At 42.3% G+C, this 22,316-nt stretch overlaps 3 protein-coding genes across 7 annotated transcripts in view; 2 read left to right on the top strand and 1 right to left on the bottom strand.

Moving 5' to 3' along the window:
• tax1bp1a (Tax1 (human T-cell leukemia virus type I) binding protein 1a) overlaps window positions 1–1,688 on the top strand; it is a 21,199-nt gene extending 19,511 nt beyond the window's left edge. Inside the window, exon 17 of the mRNA XM_023431056.2 lies at window positions 20–1,688. Coding sequence (XP_023286824.1) covers window positions 20–230 — 211 coding nt within the window. The 3' untranslated portion in view covers window positions 231–1,688. The remainder of the gene's footprint in view (window positions 1–19) is intronic.
• Window positions 1,689–4,198: 2,510 nt separating this feature from the next.
• Window positions 4,199–16,415, bottom strand: jazf1a (JAZF zinc finger 1a). Its single transcript, XM_023431057.2, has 5 exons — window positions 16,122–16,415; window positions 9,484–9,556; window positions 7,731–7,927; window positions 6,122–6,291; window positions 4,199–4,727 (listed from the first exon to the last, which is right to left on the bottom strand). The coding sequence occupies exons 1-5, from the start codon at window positions 16,234–16,236 to the stop codon at window positions 4,551–4,553; spliced, it is 732 nt and encodes a 243-aa protein (XP_023286825.1). The 5' UTR covers window positions 16,237–16,415; the 3' UTR covers window positions 4,199–4,550.
• Window positions 16,416–20,903: 4,488 nt separating this feature from the next.
• Window positions 20,904–22,316, top strand: part of LOC111673321 (cyclic AMP-responsive element-binding protein 5-like) — a 17,879-nt gene continuing 16,466 nt past the window's right edge. For 2 of the 5 annotated variants that reach the window (XM_023431067.2, XM_023431063.2), the window contains exon 1: window positions 20,904–20,967. The gene's annotated coding sequence lies outside the window, so the exon portion shown is untranslated. Of the gene's footprint in view, window positions 20,968–21,129; window positions 21,422–22,316 lie in introns of those variants that run through there. The other 3 variants (XM_023431065.2, XM_023431068.2, XM_023431064.2) reach the window with 3 other exon arrangements.

Below are 22,316 nucleotides of genomic sequence, written 5' to 3' on the forward strand. Positions count from 1 at the left end.
CACCCCCTTCTTTTCCCAGTAATGACGTTCACAAGCGCTGCCCACTATGCGAGGTGATCTTCCCGCCCCACTTTGAGCAGCGCAGCTTCGAGCAGCACGTTGAGAGCCACTGGAAGGTTTGCCCCGTCTGCTCCGAGCAGTTCCCCCTCAACTGCCAGCAGCAGCTCTTCGAGAGGCACGTCCTCACGCACTTTGACGGCCACGTGCTCAACTTTGAGCAGATCGAATGAAGGATTTCGAGGGCAAACCTAGAATTCTGTCACACTGTATGGGTAAATGTGTTGTCAGCTATTAGTTCATTTTTAATTGGGGTTCGGTTGTCTTGTTAATATACAATCACTAGCACTTTCTTTGCAATCTTAAAGGTTAGAAAGAATGTAGTTCGCCTCTGAAAGGAAGCAGAGTTTGTTCTACTCCACCAAGGTGTTTATTTAGTAGAGTAGCTTTCACTTTAATGCACAGTGGGTAAAAGGATCATTAACACTTGGGAACAGTGCCACGGTCCTTTACTTTTCTATCATGCTCATCTTTATGCTTCAAGGGACTAAAGCACCATTGGAAGTGCATGCATTTATTCTGTGTTCAAAATCAATTCAACACTACAAAATTACAGCTGATCAAGTGAAAAGAGTGAATTGTAGCAGGAGCTTTGAACCAGGGATTGGAAGAAAAAAGCATTCTAGTATCTTAATGTCCCTGTTCTTTCACTACCCTGAATATCTCTTTACAGTAAGTAGGAGTCTCTTGTGGTAAAGCAGCCAGGACAGTACTTCAACTTTTAATTCTGATTCAAATCGCGGAAAGGCAGAAAAGATAAGAAACATTTTTTTTAGTGTAACTGCAGAATGATCTGAATATGTGACATCTTAAAGAGTCAACTGATTGTGTGTGCGTGTGCGTGTGTGAGTGTGTGTGTGTGTATATATATAACTGAAGAAGGGTGTGGTGGAGATTTTCTTTTTTTTTTTTTTTTGACTTGGGAAGTGATCTTTGATTTCTCCCGAGCTACTGTACGTATGATAGTGTTTTACGAACAAAGACGTCAGATGGTTTCAACAACAACAGCACTATGATTTCATGTATCTGCACTAAATAAGGCTTTATTCTGAATGTACTGTACATATGAAAATAAGTATAAGTTGTGGAGAGACCTGTGAATTGCTGTCGTGACCCTGCCTCCCCTCACTGTTACCTCCCTCATGTTTTAGTGATGAAAGAATGACGGACCAATGATGTTTTACTTCCTGGTGTGCACTTTCTAGTCTGTGGTCGGTCAGTAAAAAAGCTGGGCTGGGGGATACTGTACCATGTTCAAGGTAAATAGACTGCAGGACACTGAGTTACAGACACTTTTATTGTTAAGTACTTCCACGTTTTAAAGTTAGAACTGTGAAACGTCATTGCTTTGTGCGCAGCTCCATGTTAGCCCTCATGAGTGAATGTCATTTATACGTGTCTCCCCACAGGGCTCCATACCACCACTTGTCTTTTTTTCTGTCATTACAAAGTAACCCCTGACAGTGTTGTGTTCAGGCTTTAAAAATTGCACATGCCCAGTAATCACAAGGCAAATGTGTGTGCGTGTATGTCCGATGCAGCCCTTTTCACGTGAGAATGTCTGGACGATGGTTTAAGTGTGTACTGCAAAAATCTTTATGAATAAAGTAAGCTTGTCTAAATGCATTTAACTAACTGTTGTATTTCATTTTTTGGGTTGAAAATGGAAGAAAGAACTCCACCATCAGTCTCAGCTACAGAGCTTTATTACTTTATTTTGCTTTTTTTTTTTTATTTTATTTTTTTTTATTGTCATTTCGTGTTTACATTTAAGCAGCTTCTCTTTTATATAGAAAGACAGTTTGACATCATTTACAAGTCACTCTGCTCACAACCTGTTGTTCCCCCATACAAAAAGGAAACATTGGTCTCCACATTACATACGAAAATATAATTTAAAAGCACTTGACAACAGACACACGTTACAATACATTCACTGTACATGGTATATTGAAATCCCTCCCTCACCCCCCCCCCACCTGCACACAGCCTCCGCTCCTCCTTTCCCATATGTTTAATACTGCAATGGCCCCTGTGTAAAGATCTAACTATTGCCATGGTGACGGCAGTGTCCGTGAAGCAGGGATGGTTTTACGAGTGTGACAGAGCTCAAATGGGAGACTCTCAGTCTCCGTCCATCTTGGACTGCCTGTGCTCTGATCCTGGCCACAGACACTCTTCCCCTTACACTGACAGTCAGGAATGAAGCATTTCTATCACACGCACACCATTATCTCAGGGTTACTTCAGGGGAGTAAGCCCACAGATGTACTTTGAAACTGATACCAAGATTTTTACAGATCTTAGTTCACTTATTGGTGCTTCAGAATAGACGTGGATGTCTCTCAGGCAACATTTGTGCTTGCTTGTTAGATAGCACACTACTTCAAGGCATTGCAAGCACAGATGCACAGTGATTACTATAATCAGAACAGGATATTAAAACAGAAATTATGGGGCTAAATCATTTTATGGAACAACTGTTTCTTTAATGTTGTTTCTGGTACCTGCTTTGTAAAGACAATGAAAAATTAAGTCTTGAGAAGAGAACAAACAAAGGTCTCCTTGCCATGCTAACCCAGTGGTTTCCATGGCAACAGCAGCTAGGAGGACAGGAGGGTGTGTGCATGTCAGAGGGCCACGGTACCCACCGAATGAAAAGAAGAGAAAAGCTCACACTTTGAGCTTTCTGCTCAAACTTTGTGCGTGATGAGGGAAATGATGTCATGTGTCTTGGCACGCGGCGCTGCACTGCACCACTCTTGTTTTTCTAGAGGCAATGAATGATCAAATCCCAGTCAGGGGCAAAAACACTACATGACGCAACGCTACCAGCCGGCCAGCCAGCAAGCCGACCATCCTGCTCCACAGGAGTCGAACCAGCGGCCTGGCACTTAAACACACTAAACACAGTAACTCTAACAGTAACTATAGGCTGATGACTTGGATACTGCTGAAAACACACACACACACACACACACACACACACACACACACACACACACACACACACACACACACGCACACACAGCACTCATACACATCACACACATCCATGCGTACAATGAACTGGAATGTTGTTGTCTACAACACACACAAATGACAGGTTGTAGGTGGTAATCTCTTGCAAATACAAACCCACCCTCTTCTTTCACACATTGTTTCTCGCGTAACGACACAGAAAGCATGCGCAAAGACATTCCGCCGACGTACATCCACTCATCCGCACATTTCGGAGGCGCGACGAACAAGAAAACCATTGCCACACGTTTGGCGACCTCCTGGTTGAAACCATCACAACTCCCTCCCTCCCTCCCTCATCAGGCACATGGTATGGTCAATGTTTGGCAGTGGAGAGCTGATGGCAACGATCATGGAAAAAACAAAAAACAACGAAGATATTGGCAACTGGAATACATTATGATGCTTAACCTGATTTCAAGGCTAAGTCTCTTGAATACAGCTCTGGCACTCTGAATGAGGAAACACTGGAGATATGAAATACATGGATGGCTTTCTGTGGGGATGAAATCTTTAAGGTGTGGGTTATTGGCCTGGCCTTTGTACAAATACTCTTCCTGATCAACAGTGAAATATCGCATTCAGAGTGTGTCAAACTGAAAGGCGTATTAGCTCCTAATCTCTAGGATGTGTGAGAGAAAACGAAAAAAAAAGTCAGCCAGCTGTTTGACCTTTGCCCTCTGAGGTGACAAAAACTGGCCGTCTCAGCAAATAGGGGATGAAAGGAACACTTACTGATACATTGGAAAAAAAACACTATCTAAAACACTGACAAAATATATAAAATAAAGCTTGAAAATAAAGTGTAACTATTTATGTATATGCTCATGAATACTTATATATTTTTATGTACACATACATATCTGTCTATTGTTTATATATATCAATATATCTATATAAAGTATAACTTAACTCTCGCACTTAAACCCCCACAAGTTGCTGTAAAGGCACAGACCTAAGCTCAGCAGACTGCATCTCACGGAGGAGTGTAAGAACAACTGAGCTCAGATCAGCACTAAACTCAACTTCATCCCTCACAGACGAGTGGGAAAATGGGGGCAGGGCTTGGTTGCACTTCCTGTTTCACTTTCTCCCTTTACGTTTCCTCTCTCTTCTTCCATTTGTTTTTTTTGTCTTTTCTTTCTGTTGTTTTTTACAGTTAGCACCTTATGTAAGTCAAACAATAGAAAAAAAATAACGTGATAGCATATACGAATGTGCAAATGTACAATAAAAATACTACAAAGATACTTTTTTTTTTCAAAAATACAAGTGATATAACATGGATAGAAAAAATAATGTAACACAAACCAACAAAAAGATGAAAAAAAAAAAAAAATAATAATAAAAACAACTTAAAGCATGCACTTGATCCTTTAGTGTATGGGATGGGTATAAAAAGGGTTGGGTAAGGAAAAGTCAGGATAGAACAGGGCTATGTTTGGGGCAGTTGACTGGCGTGACCACAGTCTCTAGCCTTGAATCTTGCGCAGGATTTCGGTGGAGACAGGTGGGTGGAAGTTGATGGTGTGGTGTCTCAGCCCCTGCGAGGTCTTGTAGCTCTTGCCACAGCGACACTTGAAAGGTTTCCTCACACGGATCTGCGTGCGGTGGCCGTTCTTGGCGTGGTACTTGATGCCATTCACATTCTATTGAGATGGGAACGGGGAGAAGAGGGATACGGAGATAGACAAGGAAGGGTGTTACAAAGGGTTACATTTACCACTTTCTATTAAATCGTGTTGCATGTCAAACCCCTTGTTTAACATGCAGTACTGAACATGGATGCAGTCTGGTTATGGTTACAGTTCAATACAAATCACTATAATCATATTCAATAAAGAATACATGCATACTACACACAGGATCAATCCACAATTTGAGTAAAAGACTACTGTCAACCTGTAGTTTATTATGCCCATTAGGTAGACCATTAACCTCATGCAAAATCCCCAATTTGTTCTTAGAGACTGTTCTGGAATTGATCCTAGAGACCAATTCATAAACTGTTCCATCATGTTAGACCCCAAAGCACTGTCTCTAAGTGGTTTAATGGTTTAATGCAGACACAAACTGGGACAGACAGACAGACGCAATCCCAGTCCTCCAATCCCAGTCCTGCAATCAAGTCACGGACATTACCATTTGCATATTTGCTTAACAGAGTTCACCACTTCTTAAATGCATTAAAAAAAAAAAGTTTCACTGCAGTGTTTACACATTTGCACGTTCGAGGAACTTTTTGAAGCTTTTTCTTCTGTCTCCTTTTGAATAATAAACATCAAGTCACATTCAACATACATCATGTTCAAGGACCTGAGACAAGACAAGCATTCTATAGTAACTCTTAAGTTATCACAAAAACCTTTCTTAGCCACATTGGCCACATTAGCAGTGTAGCTGTAAGGATGACGATGTTGGTCTGTTGTTCAATCCACCACTCTGGTCCAGACTGAAAGATCTCAAAATCTACTCAATCAATTGCCATGAAATATTCTACTGACGTCTGTCGCTCCAGGACACTGTGTCCTTATGACTTTGGTGATACCCTGACTTTTCCTCTGGCGCCACCATGAGGTTGACATCTGTGATCTGTGCCTTGGTAGAGCGTCTCAAAGCTGCTAGTATGGCTGTAGACTCTTAGTCTTGTTGTATCAAAGCTAAACAATGTCAGACCATGGAGAGAGGCACGGTGGGTAAACCACGTTAGATAACATATGTGGGCTCATTCAGATCACTAATAAATGTGGCTTTATTCCACGTCACTGTTTTAATTTGAAAAGGGTATTAAAGGGCAACATTCCCACACTGTCCATTCGTTAAAGAGCAGGCACGACAAGCTGAAAGAGGTTTTTGTGAACAGTTGTACATAAATTCAACCAAAACAAATTTGTCGTGATATATTTATCACAGCTTCCAATCATTATTCTGGATTTATAACATGCTTTTTCAAGCATTATGTCCAGCCATGTGATACTAAGACAAAAGCTCTAGTGTGTCCTGTGGGTGTGACTTTTGTCTCTGTCCTCTGGTGTAGCCTTACCTTGTATCTCTTCTTACAACCAGGGACGGGACAGGCGAACGGTTTCTCCTCTCCTCCGTTCATGCACATGGAGCTGAGGATTGACTCGGAGCTGATGGCGCTTTCTGTGGTCCACGACTCGTCACTGTCCGACTCCTCATAGTCTACCTCCTCCTCATCATACTCACTGCCTGGAGACACATAGAGGATGTAGAACAAAACTATCTAGTCATCCTCGGATGAAATATGTGTGAGTTTTTACCCAAAAGGACAAAATGCCCTGGGACTTTACCAAATGGAAATGATATATGACTGTTTATTAATACATCTCTCTGTATCCTGCTCCTACTTTGATGGATTAGCGGTCCACTTGTAAATGAAAGCACTGCTCAGACAAAACAGCAGTGGTTTGCATGTGTGTATCTGCTTCTGTGTGTGTTTGTGTGTGTGTGTGTGTGTGCGTGTGTGTGTGTGTGTGTGTGTGTGTGTGTGTGTGTGTGTGTGTGCCTGTGAGTCAAAACACAGGGATTGGCACTGAGAAAGAGATCATTAAGTGGGAGTGATCCCCATTGCTCAGCCTGGAAAAAGTGCTTTGCTAAGTGCAGAACATTTTCCACTCACATGCATGCGCGCACACACACACACACACACACACACACACAAGCATCCACATGACACATCACTGAAATGTTCAGGCACACACACACACACACGCACACAAACACACATAAAGGCCTACTGACCCCCCACCATCTCACAGGAAATGCTGCACCTCAGCATGAGGAAATGGATGGCACCCTGGCACATGTTGAAAGAGGGCGTGTGTACGTGTGCATGTGTTTGTGTTGTGTGTGTGTGTGTGTGTGTGTGTGTGTGTGTGTGTGTGTGTGTGTGTGTGTGTGCCTGCGTGCGTGCATGTGTAGCCATGCTGGTGTATAAGCCCAGACCTAACGCTACGTTTGGAACCATTTGGGCTGGAATTGGACATCTGCTTCTGGGCTGTGCAACACACGGCCCCATGCGAACACACAGCGTGACAGCTGCTATGTAATTAGCAGAGTGTTGACTGGTCTGCTCACTGCAGGAGCCACCTAATCTAACACACAAAACAACACACACACATACATACATACATACAGCAGCAGCAGACAGTTGTTGGGGTTTTAGCCTCTTCCACTTTCTACTCTGGAAGAAGATTTTTCCTCATGATTTAAAAAATTGAGGAAATACTGCCATGAAACATTTCCAAGCTATTACACAATAGCTTTTTATGGTTAAAAGTGAAAAATTTGTGGTTTCTATTTACAGGTTACATTGCTAAATAAAAGGTGAGCTGGCGCATGCGCTCTTGGCAAATTATCTGAAGTTATGTTTTGAATTTTCCTGCTCAGTGACCAGGTATGAAATAAGCTGCATTCCATTTAGCTTACAAACTCCTTCGTTTGTTCATCAGCACTGCCGGAGTTTGATGAATATGCTCCCGATGGCACAACCGTAACTCTAAGCTTTTTCTGTTACTAACAGTAAGGTTCATTTGCATTAGTTTCAACACCTCCATTCACTCAACACATATAAGCAATCCATCTGTCTTACTCTCAAACACACATTTCAACACACACACCTGTCGTACCTGTAGGTGTGCTGCTGCGGAAGGAGGAGGAAGGGGTGATGGGGGGCGTGACAGGAGGCGTCAGGTTACCGCTGGTGTGGCGAGGAGGCGTGGCTGTGCTGTTCCTGGACACCCCACCCGTGATGGACAGGGACAGTTTGGGCGTGGCCTTCTTTTTCATGGTCTCCTGCTCCCTGCGTGCCGCATCCGTCATGAACCTGACGGGACGAAAATCTGTGATGAGTCCCCCTATAATCCAACTGACACTTTTTTTTCTGCCCATTTGATATTTGGGAATTCAAAAAAATATGGTAACAATTTATCGGCTGATCATAATTTTCTATAACAAACACTCTTGATAAGGATTCTTTAGGTTTTTGCTTTTTTTTTTTTACATTTGAAAAATCAATTTGTTGATACTCCCTAGTGAACAAACTACCGTATTTAATGATAATACTGTGCCTACTGAAAGATACTGCAATAAGATAATATCATCATCATCATCATATTATCAGTCAAGCTCTAGTCCTTGCATCTAATATTATTCACCAACAAACCTTCCACGTGACAGTGATGTTGACGTCAACTTATAAATGGAGGCAATGTTGGTGAAACAAATGATCTCATCCTTCCAAGCCACTAAATATCCAAATGTCATTCCAAAAATTCCCATTTGATCTTTCAATTTTTCTTTCGATTATTGTTTATGACTTAGAGGAGCATTCCGGTTTATTTCAGCTTGGGTCTTATTTTTTTGGTTTTGGCCATCCTTAACAGTTATGATACTGTTGAGATCATGGAACAGACAGATGTCACTACAATGAAGTCATATGGGTCATGAAAGTATCCAGGTTATCAAAAACACTTGGAGGTAAAACAATAAGCGACCACACCTGAGATGTTAGCAATAATCCCTACTTGCCACAACTATGGCAAGTTTGCTACAAGAACACTAAACTAAGAAGTCAGTCTTTAAACTGTAATCATCTTACCAATCACCTCTGTTTTCTTTCCTAAAAAGATGCAGGTTTGTTTAAAACCTGATCAACTGTCTAATCTCTTTTTAAAAATGCAGTCAGCAATTTCCTTGGTGAGTAAAATATATTATGGTTCAAGTTATAAATAAGTGTATTTATGCCTTAACAAAGCCCTACTGTTTGTGATATTCTTTATACTTACTACTACTTGTTTGTGTTTGTTACTTTCTATAGTGTCATTTGTTGCTATAATTATGGCTGTTCTGTAGACTGTTGATTTGAAAGGGAAGTCTGAGCTTTACCAAAACATAATTCAGCTGCTGAATGAACTGCCCCTTAAATATACAGTCATCACAACATTGTTCAGTAAATACAGATGACATTTACAACCTCGCCACTTGGACAATTACCACAGAAAACAAACCTCACTCTCTCTTTCTCTCTCTATGTTTTCCTGTTATCTTTCTCAATGTTGCATCTTGGAGTGATTTAATGGGACATTAAGTGGGACGTGACACCACCACCGCATAACAACACACACGCTGTAATCCTGAAGCGCCGCCTTTGGTCGAGCCGCTTGCAGAGCAGGGAGTCAGGAGTGACTGTCTTGTGTGGTGTTTCTGTGCCGGTCTGTGGATGAGTCACTGCTGTGTCTATGGGAAGACATCAGCAACTTTGAGCTGCTCCCCGCAAGCCACATGAACTCTCACACACACCAACAGGCTTTCACTGGTGGAGCAATGCTGCCCTCTATAGACGGACACCTTTGGGTTAAGTGTGTGTGAATGTGTGTGTACCTGTTTATGTAGCTTAGGGCCAGATAGGTGGGCTGCTGTTGCTCCTGTTTCTCCAGAACTCGCGGATCTGTGTCTGAGAGAGAGAGAGAGAGAAAGAGAGAGAGAGAGAAAGAGACATTCAGATTAATCACTGCTCTCTGTGGAGGGAAAATGTTGTGTGAATACTCTTAGTATGTATCTGACTCATACATCTATTCTTCCTGCCAGACTGGCTGATAGCTTACTGGATGTTTCCCACACTGCATTCTCTGTGTTAGTCTGTGCTACATGGCAGCTTCAGATACATTTCAAATACTTTCATAAGCAGCGCATTATTACACCAGTGCCAAGCCCTCCCTAATTTAGTAATTTAGTGTCTTTCCCTAAGTGACCCAAGTCTGCTTAATCATCGGCAGGGACTGAATGTGGCAAAGAGGAAATTTGTCTGAGGTTGAAAGAGTGACTTGGGGGCTGTGATGAATGTACATAGTGTATTACTCGAAAACACACACGCTCACGCTTTTTCCAGTTGACTTGCTACGCCAGTAACACTACAGTAGGCAACTTCCACTGCCTGAGGGAAGCAGTGTTAACTTCAAAGCCCCACCTTCCCACCCCCTGGAAAACAGGAGCAAGTGTGCATGAAAACACTGCGCCTGGATGCATCTGTGAAGTACCGGTGCCATCAAGTGTTCAACAGGGGAACATTCAGAAGGATACTAACTAAAAAACTTGTAGTTTTATGCCATGGCGTGCATGTCCATGTCTGTGTGAGAGTGTGTGTGTATGTAGGCATAATTGAAGCTGTGTATGTAATGGCTAGCAGATGTATTGCAATTTAGATCCAGGAACTGGATCATCTCTGTGCAACAATTAACAACACACTCCTGGACACTCCCTCCCACTAATCCCAAGTGTGTGTGTGTGTGCTTGCGTGCTGGCCTTCTCAGCCCTTTGGTTTTCAGGCTTTCACACCTCATAATTAAAAAAGAATGCAGACTTCCCACAGTGCAGAAGAACACCAAGGAGAGCAGCAAACAAGAAAACAACCCAGGACAAAAATGCACACTACTGCTGCTGTACAGACCAGAGTCCTGAGTCCTGAACACAAATATATACACACACACACACACACACACACACACACACACACACACACACACACACACACACACACACACCTGAGGTGGTCCACAGAGGTGGTCTTTGACAGTCTTTTATAGCTGAGACTTAATAATCCTACCTGCTGCTCAGATGTAGAGACCAGAGCTCTCTACATACAGACACATACACGCACACACACGCGCACACACACACACGTGCGCCTCGACCTACAGCATTGGCAAGGCTAAGTCTTGGGACGTCACCCACCATCGTCCTTCTGCAAATCCTTGAGTTGAAGCCTTTTTGTAGCAGTGCTAGGGAATTATCTACTACAATGTAAATTATTATTAAACATTAATATAACTCTGACTCTCTCCAGATATTTACAATCAAGAAAAAAAATGAAAGATAGCGTGTTTAACAACAAACAACACATGTTTGACATCTTTATTGTTCCACCTTTTCAAATGTGGGAATTTGCTGCGTTTCCTCATTTTATGATAGTCAACTGAATATATTTAGGACTGATTAATTTCTCTCAATCTGAAGATTAATCAATAGTAAAACTTTTGATGTAGATCAGGTATGTAATATGGAAATGAACAAAAAGGTAGGCATTCACTGCTCGTTTCACTAGAATGTTAAAACAAGCTCAGAAACTTAGATGTGTTGTTGCTTTGAAGACCAGCAAATTTCAAGATTGGTATCATAAACTAGTGATTATTTTCGTGATCAGTTAATGTGTCGTTTTGTGTGTGTGTGTGTGTGTGTGTGTGTGTAGAGGAAGGGGGGGAGGTGTGGTGTTGGTGGAAATAGGGTAAGCCAGGTGCACAGAGAGCGCTGCAGTAAATGTTCACTGGTTTTATGACTTCCGCTCACCTAGCAGGACAGGAAGCTAACACGCTGCTGATCTAGCTAATGGAGCAGGATGGGAACCTCCACACAGACACACACACATACACACACGGAAAAAACTACATGGATATCAACTTTCACTGATTTAATTCCAAAGCTTTATATTAAACAACCTACTCTGTGTGTTTTCACATATTTGCGTGTTTCAGTACATGTGTGCTGCAGGTCTGAGACACTGCAGAGTCTCCAGGGTCTATAAATATCTCCCTAATTAGCATTCCTGTCATTAAAAGCAGCACCAATCAACAGCTCCTCCAAGTATTTCACCACAGACATCCATCTCTCACCGGCGGCACATTGCTGCCCCCTGCTGAATACAATGTGACCATATGTACTGCATGTGAACATGTGTATGGCTCTGTGAATGTGTGTGTGTATGTGTTGAAACCAGGCCAAGAATGCATGGCTTGTTTTGCAGGCTGCTAATTAAGCCACAGAGAGCATTTTAAAGTGTTTCTAGAGCAGCAGGCAACCGGATGGAGGGAGAGGAGAGGAGGGGGAGGAGGAGAGGGAGCAGGGGGGATATGGGTGGGGGAAAAGCAAACTTCTCTGTAATTACACTTCCCGGGGCTTGGTTGGCCGCTCGGGCCCTGTGACTTCCGAAAGGTGATCCGTGTGACTGTGTGTGTGTGTGTGTGTGTGTGTGTGTGTGTGTGTGTAGTGTGAAAATAGAAGGGCTGTAGTTTCCAGTTTAGGATGCCAGTCCACTAATTGCTCCACTACACCCTGACAGGTCATTTAGTAAGTATGGTGAACACACTCTCTCACACGCACAAACACACGCCCCTTCCCCTGTCACACCTCTGAAAGTGGGATGAGAAACAAGCTGGCATCTGGGAGTGGAATCTAAAGTTTTAATCATTATCATGACAGTTGATCTGTGAATTTATTTATTTTTGTGTTTGAGACTATCGGTGAGATAGAACGAAAAATTTAAAGACATCATCTTGGACTTTAGGAAATAGTGGTGGCCATTTTCAATATTTTCTGACAGTTTATAGATAAAATAACTGCCCCATAACTTCATAAGAAAAATAAACACAACTTGCATCGCAAAATGTAAAATAATCTAATTTAAAATCAAAGCAATGAACTGTGACACATGACACCAAACTCCTCTTATGTCTAACAGTTATTCATGTTTACATTTTTGCTCGCTGATTTGGCAAACTGAGAACTGCAAGAGAATATTATGACGTAGCTAGCTAGCTAGCTGTCCATATTCATTTTGCTGTCATGTAAGAGAAAGAAAAGCAGCAATTATTCACATTCAAGATGCTGGAACCAGAGAAAGTTTTGAAAATTTGCTTGAAAAATTACAATTGTCAATTAATTTTCTGCCTGTCAACTTATCAATTAATTGACTAATCATTTCAACTCTGAAAATCATATCACAAAATGATTAATTCTTACCCAGCTCTACTGGCATCATCAAAGACACAAACACTGCACAAAGACCATTTCTGGTAATTCACCTCATAACTCCTTAGTCATGCATTTATATCCTCATTAAAAAAAACTAATAGCAGCTGGAAAGGGGTTTTCCTCTCTGTTAATGTCAGACAGTTAACACCTTCTTCACCATATTGTGTTTGCATTTGCCTTTTCTTTGAGCCAGGGCTGATAAAATGCTACAGCCAAACTAACCCTGTGGGCTGAGTGATTGCGCCTTTTAAAATTACTGCATGTTCATTATCAGCATGCTTAGGCAGACCCTACATTATTACAACACAATGCTGGCTTGACTCAAGTCACAGCTCAGATTCCAGCTATAAAATCAAATCCAGATGAAAAAAAAGAATCTGTCCAAACAAATCTGAGATGTTTGGGATTTCCCTCTTCTCGCCCCCATATTTTTTGTTTCTTAACCTTCTCTTTCAAACCTCTTCCCTACTTTTAATCTCTATCTACCTCCCCTTCCTCCCTCCCTGCACCTATTTGTTGAGGTAAGAGGCAGGTATGTGCTTGTGCAGGTGAGAACACAACGCACTGCTGCCACGCACGCAGGCAAACAAGCCTGACATCATTGCATTCCTCAGACCTTACCTAGAGTCACAGCACAAAGCCTTCGACAACAACCAAACACCACACCAAACACAGTTCACCTAACCCATTTCCTCTTGTATTCAGCAGTGATATAAACAGTGCGGGCATGTTATTGGAGGGCTGCTATCCTATCGTCTGGGATGAGGTCAGAATTGAAGACCCACACATTACCCCTTTTTGTCACGGAAAGGATCACGACAGGATCATCTGGTCTTTTTGCTGCCAGCTATTGTGTGCTGTGTCAGAGCAGGCAGGAGTCCAAATAAGTAACAAGGTGAGATAATTGAGATAAACACGGTGCCAAACCAACGTCTCAACCAAAATCTGATTTTTTTTTTGACTATGCAGCACATGGGATGTCCTGCCAGAAGAGGGCAGCACAGTCTATGATAATGACCAAATGTTTCTGGCACAGGCACACACTGATATCTGCACCCTGACCTCAGACCCACTGACTCACTTTTACCGCTATTTATGTCTGCTATCACAAGCCTGTTATCACCTCTAGATTATCTGAATTATGGGTAGCACCGTCTTTTTTGTAATCTGTTTGCACACTGCAGGACAGAGCACAAATCAAGGCAATCTGTTATCTTCAAATCCTCAAACAGCTTATCCAACATCTCATGAGAAGATGCTAGGAGGATCAAATTAGCTTATCTTTTGATTGATTATTGATCACACCCCATCGCACCACTTCAAAACCAAAGAGGAGTCAAAGCTAAATGCCACTACCTCCCCCCATCTCCCACACTCTCACCTCAATCCCCTCCATCTGTCACACTTATCCCTGTGGTAACTGATCTGCGCGCAGTATTGATTAGACCGTGTGTGATCTTGACACTGCTGATGACCAGCCGCAGTATAAAGCAAGCAGGAGGGCAACTCATTAATTCAAGTGATCTGACTAGTAAACCACCATTCTGTTGAGCTGACGGTTGGGGTCAAAGGTCAAGCTAAGAGCCAGATGGGGGCATATATCAGTGGATGTGCAGTCTGGGTTGTGTGACTGAGAAAGCAATATCTATCCTTGCCTTTCTGTCAGTTTTGATCCTTTAAAATGTGTTCACTAAAGAGTTATGGGAAACATCGTGGTCTACAGGTGTTTGTCAGGGTAGGAAGGGTAAAATAAATAAATAAATAAGTAAAATGGCAGACTTTATTTCTCCCCTCTTTGAATAATTTGGAAGAGATCCCTGGAGCATACGGTAGGATGAAGCGCGATCCACAACAACACCACCACCCACCTATTCACCCACCCTGCTCCACTTTCCCCTACAAGCACAGTCAAACAAAACTTCACCACTTTTTTAAGCATCAGCACATCAGTCCCAGGCCACATGTGATGTGACATCACACGCTGGGTGTCCTCACCACAGCTGGCTGCTTGGTTAGCGCTCTTTGTTAGTGAGACAGCAGGTGTGCAATAGCTCAGCCAATATACTGCCCCCAACCCCTTTAGAGACTGCCAGTTGCCATGGAGACAGGCTCAATGAAGCATCCATTTTACCCCCCTCACCCTGTCGCCTCGCCCCCTTCAAATAGCCCCCTGATGATGTACACACACCACAAATAATGATTAGCCCACATCAACATTGTAACTGATTTTTGAGTAATTTGATGGTAATCAATTAAAATTAGAATAAATAAAAAACTTAATGCTAATGACTTCAAGTCATACACACTGCTAAGATTTTATTTACTAAGCCCTCATCTAACAGCTATATCTGCAGCTATGACATTTTAATTACAAGTTAATATCAACTTTGTTTTTCATGACAATGAAATGTGATGACCACATTATTTGTCACATTCAGTGATGCTGGTAGCCTAAATATAAACAAGTAAAACTAAATAAAATATATGAATTTAATAAAGCACTGCTGATTATCTTATTTCTTTGCCACGGGTTAAATCTTTTGCATTAGGTTCATATTCCCAATTATTGTGGTGATCAGAGGGTTTACTGTCAGATGAAAATCTAATAAGCAACAAGTTGAAGCTTGTGCATGTGGAATAAGATCTAATTATGTCGCTGAATGTCTGCAGCATCTTGGTTTCATTTGATACAGTGTCAATGGTAATTAAGTGACACCAACATAATCGGAAAGCATTGCAGAAGGTGATGTCTCGACGAGTTGACACACCTGAGGTGACAAAAGCGACAGACTTTTAGGCAGCTCAATACACAAGCAGTGTGAGGGAAGCCCCGGCTGCAATGCATCGGGCCTGGCGACGTAAACACACTCCTCTGCAATGTTAGCTGTGAAACCGCTGCCTGGTCGGGATGCTAGTTACACCTATGAGACCTACGCGGCCCTCGTAGTCGAGTTACCGCTGCAAAAGGTAATTATCACACCTACAGCACAATAAAACAGAAAGACGACCACTTAATTCACAGGGAAGCAGTGTTTTTCGAAAGAAATAAAGTCTCATGGTGCTCAATAACTCTACGCCGACGACCCTCGACGGGCAGTGAGCAGAAGGAATAGCGGAATGCAAACCCGAGCCTGTCTGCGTTTAGCTAACTAGCTAGAACGCTAGCTAACACCAGCTAGCTGCCTAGCTCCGTTTCCCCCTCTGGCCCGACTCACCGATGTGATTGTCCTCGATGTGGACGATGAGCTCGGCGAGAGACTCAAACTGGAGACCGCAGCCCCCGAACCTGCAGGAATTGGAGAAGAAAGAAGCGGCGGCGATGCCCGTCATGTTTTCGGCGCTGGTGCATTAACCGGGTGAGGAGGGCGGGGGGGTTCAGGGAACCGGGGTGGTGAACGAGGAGGCAGAGGCTTCAGGTCCGGGGTGGGAGCGGGGCAGAGCGCCGAGCGGCGGAGCAGACACCGGGCGGACAGACAGGACAGCGGCGGACGCAGCTGGGAGGCAGGCGGGACAGTGGGGGTGGGGATGGGGGGAGGAGGAGGGCTAGCTGGTGGGAGGCTACGTCACGACCTGCCTACCTGTTGGGATCTGACCTGACTGATGACATCAAACAAAAAAAAATCAAAGTTAAATCTTAACACACACCAAAGAAACACCTAGCATATATGCAAATCACGGAGTGCTCCAGACTGCATAGGTCTATAAACGTAATCATGTTTATTAGTTTTTTCAGATATTTTCTTTTTGCACATACACACATGCATATATTTTATTTATTTATTTATTTATTTGGTTATAGCTAAAGCAATGTAAATTTTTCATTGTAAATGCCACAATTATCCATATGTAAGGAATAGATATTAGTGAAATCAGAAACGTGTAATATTTCCTTTGATGGATTATTTGATATAAATGCTGATTACCATATAACCAGGTAATATACTGTATTTTTTGTATTACACTATCTGTTGTTTTAACAGATTGACATATTCCTGTTTACATTGAAACAGTGTTTATTACGACCAGAACTCACCAACTCACTGTACACTGAGGAATTAAGCAGCCATCCAAAAATTGTATGGAAAAGTACGAAATAAAATTTATTATGAATTAATCTGATGTACACCATCAATGTGAGGAATTATCATGAAAAAGATCACAAATGTCTGAAACATTTTTTTGAACTGGAAATCATCAACTGTAGAGCACCTGTGGCAGGTAATATACTGTACATTTGTTCTACAGATGTTGTTTAACCTGTGCACCAGCCTGTAATAAAACAATAAATATGAGTCCCATTAGGACTTGAGAGCTTTCCAATTAATAGGCCTGAGCAGTCATCCTCTGTGTCATCTATGTGGATAGAAATCTGGAGGAGGAACCAAGCTCTTGGTGACCACACTCTAGGAAATGGGAGTAGCAGCATCATAGCCCCAGAATAACAACTGGTTGTGAACAGGACAGATGCTGACAATCTACATTCTTCTTTTTATATTCATCGTGGTAAATGGTTGCTGGATTACCCTTTTTCCAAATATAAATTTTTAGTAATATGCTTAGCATAAATGCCTTCTGCTGTATTTCTGTTAGTGTCTTTTATGCCTTTGAATTGCCTTTGTGTATGAAATGTGCTATATAAATACTCGCCTTGCCTTACTTTTTTGTGCCTGTTTGGGCTGGAGTTGTTTATAAAATATGTCATGCACCCGCTTTGAAAGAGACCTATATGAAATTATGGAAATATGAAAAACATTTGTTGTTTTTGACATTTCAAATTATTGTTTATTTTCTATCATTGGCCTAAGTTAGTTAATTTCACAATGGAATAAAAATGAGGGGGTGTTATATTGCAACTGTAAATGTATCTGTGTGTGTATCAATATATAAATGATAAGTGTTGCATAACCCATTGACAAAAGAATCTATTTTATCCATAAAGTTTACTGATTAATGTTACCCTATAATGGTTCAGTGATGGGGAGAGAACTTTGTGGTGTGTGTGTATGTGTGTATGTGTGTGTGGCTCCCAGAGAGAGGAGAATGTCCTTAAATCACTGGGGTTGGCTAACCAGGGCCGGCTGGCCTGTGTTGGACCTGTTAATCGAGCGTTAAAATGGCCTGTCATAAACCACTGGCCAGGGACTTCAGCAAACAACTTTAAGACCTGGGAGCACACTCGCTCTTTTTCTGACTGCCTTCTGTTTACCCAACCATATAAGACACAGCAACATACACACAAAATACTAAACACATACAGATTCACTGCTACCAATCAGTATCACACAGACTCAAAGAAACAGCATGACATCACCAGCTTCCACAGCCTCTCATACACGTACAGTATAGAAATTCAGTGACTTCATCAGCCTAACACAGATGTTCTCTCTTACACACAAACATGTAGACACACACTCAACATAAACACACTCATTACACACACATGGTGTATCAGACCTGTGACAGTGACGCAGTTCCCAAAACCATTACGTAAATGAGAAGTGCTAGCATGTGTTGTGAAATGCAAGAGAGAAAGGGAGAGACACAGAGAGAGTTTATGGTGCATGACATCATCTGATCTGAGGTCTGTGGGTGGCGCACAATGCAGCAGTTTGGGATACATTTCAAACTAGCATGGATTTTCTGATTATCAGGCTCTTTTCGCTGAAAACAAACAGTCCAACCGGTGCAATGGCCAACATTCAACTCCAATTTACACATGTTGTATGGTGTGCTTGGTGCACACCAGTGGAGTTGCTCGTGAGTGGATCTGCATGCGAGGGCAGAGTTGGATGTAAATTTAACTCTAACTATTACATAATCGGATGACTGTAACTTGTATACTTGGATGCTGTTTAAAGTGTCTGTTTCCATTTACTTTTAAGTCGCACATTACACTTCAATTCAATTCAAGGATAGAAATAGTCAGAAACCACAATGTATCATGTCAACAGCTGAGCCAGATAAATGATGTAGCCACAGTGAGCATAATGCTGCATGGACATTGAGGTCACTAAGTTTGTTTGGCCTTTGACCTGAAACACCATATTTCTACAGCCAAGGTGACATCAAGCTCTGAGCAGGCAGCTCTCTAAAAGCTCCCAGTCTGACTGTTAAAAGCCATGCTGAGGTGAAGATGCCAGATGGTAATGGCTGGTATTGCCACTGAGTTATGGAGGTAGTTGTAATCTCAGTGGCATTGTCTGCTCCAGGGCACCAGCAGGAGACTTCCTGGCTGCCGTCATACACTTTTTAGTGTGACTGTGCACTCTTCACAGACACACACACACACGCTGTAAAACATCCCCTATCTGCACTGAAAACAAAACACAGTGATTCACATCCACACGGGGAAGAGCTCAAAACACAGAGTGACATCACCACAACTTCCTGTTTCTTCTTGTTGCCGCGGCTACCAGAATTTGCATACTTTAGACGATTGGTGGATGATGAGTCAGAAGGGTTCGGTCCCATGTTGCACTTCAACCACAACAAAACCATATCCCTCTGTTCAGCTTCAGCCCGGCTGGAGTGCCGGAAACCCTGACCAAACATGGCAGAGATATTACTCCATGGCTTAGCTCACTGGAGATGTGAATGACTGAAATCCTGGTGTTTTGTATTGCCAGTGGGATTTCATGGCATAACATAACAAATCTCCAAACAGTGGTCATTTATATGTTTTTAGAAACAGTAAATTAAATCAGTGCAGTTTGACCGAAAACCATTAAAGGGGACAAAAATATTTGAAATCCCTAATGAAAACCACCAAACTATACATCCTAGAATAAAAAGTCTTCTTTTAATACAAAACACAATGAATGACAACTAAACTGTGAGAGAGTCCCTGTGTTAGATCTGTGTCCTCTACACAAACGTGCAACTCTTTGCCCTGATCATGACTTATGACATCATATTAAACACACAATGGCAACCAGTGTGTAACTGTGGATCTACTGATGGTAACAATAAAGCCAGTCTATCACAGAGTGTTACACTTTATCAATAGGAATCTTGTCACATCCCTTGGAGATTTTAAAGCTCTATAATCCCTAATGAATTTTATGATCACTGCAATACAATAGCTAGGCCTGTATGTATATAAATTGTATATATTAAGTCTGTTTGTGGCTTGATTGTTGTTTGTCTGACTTAAGATTTGTTATTCCTTATAGGCTATGCTGGTTGCATGGTTGACTGATTATAGACGTTTTTGTTCTCAGGTCTTTCTTGAAAAAGAGATCTTGATCTCAATGAGAGTGTTTGATAGAGTAAATAGTGGGGTAGAGAGGCAGTACAATTATATTGCTTCATTAGAGATTAAAACAGAGGGTCACTGCACAATTTATTATGGTGATGATGATGATGATGATTATTATTAACATTAATAATAAGTATTTTTAATTTATTAAAAATGGTTAATTGTTGTTGTCGTTATGGTAACATTACTTAGTCGCCTCGTATTAGCACTGCCATTAGTTCTTTAATCATAGTTTCATAATTTCTCAGTTTCTTTTATGGGCATCATTTCGAGACAAAGTTCGACCTAATTTTTCCTCAAAGCCTGTTTGTGTTTCGTAATAAGAATTGTATCTGAACTTAAACGCAACGAGATCATAGACTTCAGAAAACTTTTAACAGAACTCTGGGGGCTATTACTCATTTCAACGCATTAACTCGATACAGTCGCTGGGACGTCCCGTTCGCACAGACACTGAAAGTGGGTAGGAAAAAAAAACTGGGTCTCATCCGCCCACCCGGTCTGCCCCGTGTCCCGTCACGTTGCCGCTGGTGTGTCTGACTTGGTTTTTGTGTCGGTCCAGTTCCACCACCATGCTGCTGTCCTGTCCTGTCCCGTCCCGTCCCCCTACCGGCCGGTGTCGTAACCCCGCCCCCCTCAATCCCTCTCTCCGTACGGGACCGCAATGATTTAGAAGTTCAGGAATCCCACGTGACGTCACCGGGAGGGTGATGTAATGCTTCTGTAAATAGAACGTATTGTAATCTCGCTCCAGTCCAACGTGGTTCCTCTCTGGAGCGCCGCTTGTCCCGCTCTACTTGTAGGTAAGCCTCATCTATTTTCATTCACAAAACTTTAAACTGAGCAGCCACCGCGCTCCTAACTCTAAACCATAGTCTGCTGGAATTGTTTTTACACCTAACATTTTTTGAACGGTGCCGGAAAGTTAACGGGGCAAGTTTTTGGCTAGCTGTCCCGGTGAAGTCTCATCACCAGGCGGACGTCGGGTTGAGCGCGAGTGTCTATTTGGGGGGTGTGACAGCACCCTCCATACAGCTGTGCCGGGCTTGTTTATGAGTTGAACAGGTTGCTTTATGGTTGGAGCTATGGGCAAGGAAACACACCGGGTCATGTTCTGGAGACACATACAGGCACTGACCGCCCGCCTGTCGGAGGACTTGCTGGTCAGAACCGCCGCTTAATTTGAGCTGAATGAGCTCCAAGCCGGTTCGATGTTGTTGACATTCATCCACCAAACATGGGAACTTTAGAGAAGTAGTAAGTAACTGAAGTTGGCTGATTTATTTTAAAACTGAACATTGTGTGATTCACACAAGCACAGGGAGATTTTAAAAGTTGTGTGTGTTATGTCATTCATCATCATTGCTGTGATGATCATGAGTCTATAGGCAATGACAGAGGAAGAGGCGGGAAAAAGCATTATAATTTCGTTGCCCCAAAGACTGTTTTTTTTTCAACAGACATTAATCCGTCTTAAATTGGCAACATGTTGTCTGGTCTGTTGTTGGATTTATGTATTAAGGATGACGTCATTGTGATTGATGTAACCACTCTGACAGAAGGTTTTGCTGGAAATGTGCTGAGTCTGCTCATCTTGTACAATTGCTGCTGAAAGGAGGAAGGAGAGGTCAAAACTGTTGAAGACAGCGATGACTCATTCAAATTATCAAGTTTTAATTTTTCTGTGAAATATGAGATTACGTAATATAATTGCAGAAAAAGGACACACGATAAATTGTAGTTATGTAAAAACTGTAAAACAAAAATCTTTTTCAACTGAGTTTGTAAGTTATTTAAATATTATTGTAGTGTCGTGAGCACTTGCTTGCTCATTCTGTCTTATAACACACAAACATACATGCTCACACATACACACACACATACACACACACACACACACACACACAGATGAAGTCACCTTGCCTGGGGTTGGAAAATGGGGGCTGAGGCAGGTTCAAACCTGTCAGGAGTAGGCCCAGTGCAGTCCTCCCTCTGCCGCCTCCCACCCTCATTCCTTCTCTCTTCCATTCATTGTGTCCTCCTCCTTCTCTCTCTCTCTCTCTCTCTCTCTCTCTCTGTCTCTATCTCACTGCCACTTGCCCTTTCCATTCCCCTCTCCATCACCCTAATGTCACTCCCCCCCTTAACCGCC

Source organism: Seriola lalandi, unplaced genomic scaffold, assembly GCF_002814215.2.
Source record: "Seriola lalandi dorsalis isolate HSWRI2012SDOR001 ecotype SW California unplaced genomic scaffold, Sedor1 jcf7180002054916, whole genome shotgun sequence".
NCBI lineage: Eukaryota > Metazoa > Chordata > Actinopteri > Carangiformes > Carangidae > Seriola > Seriola lalandi.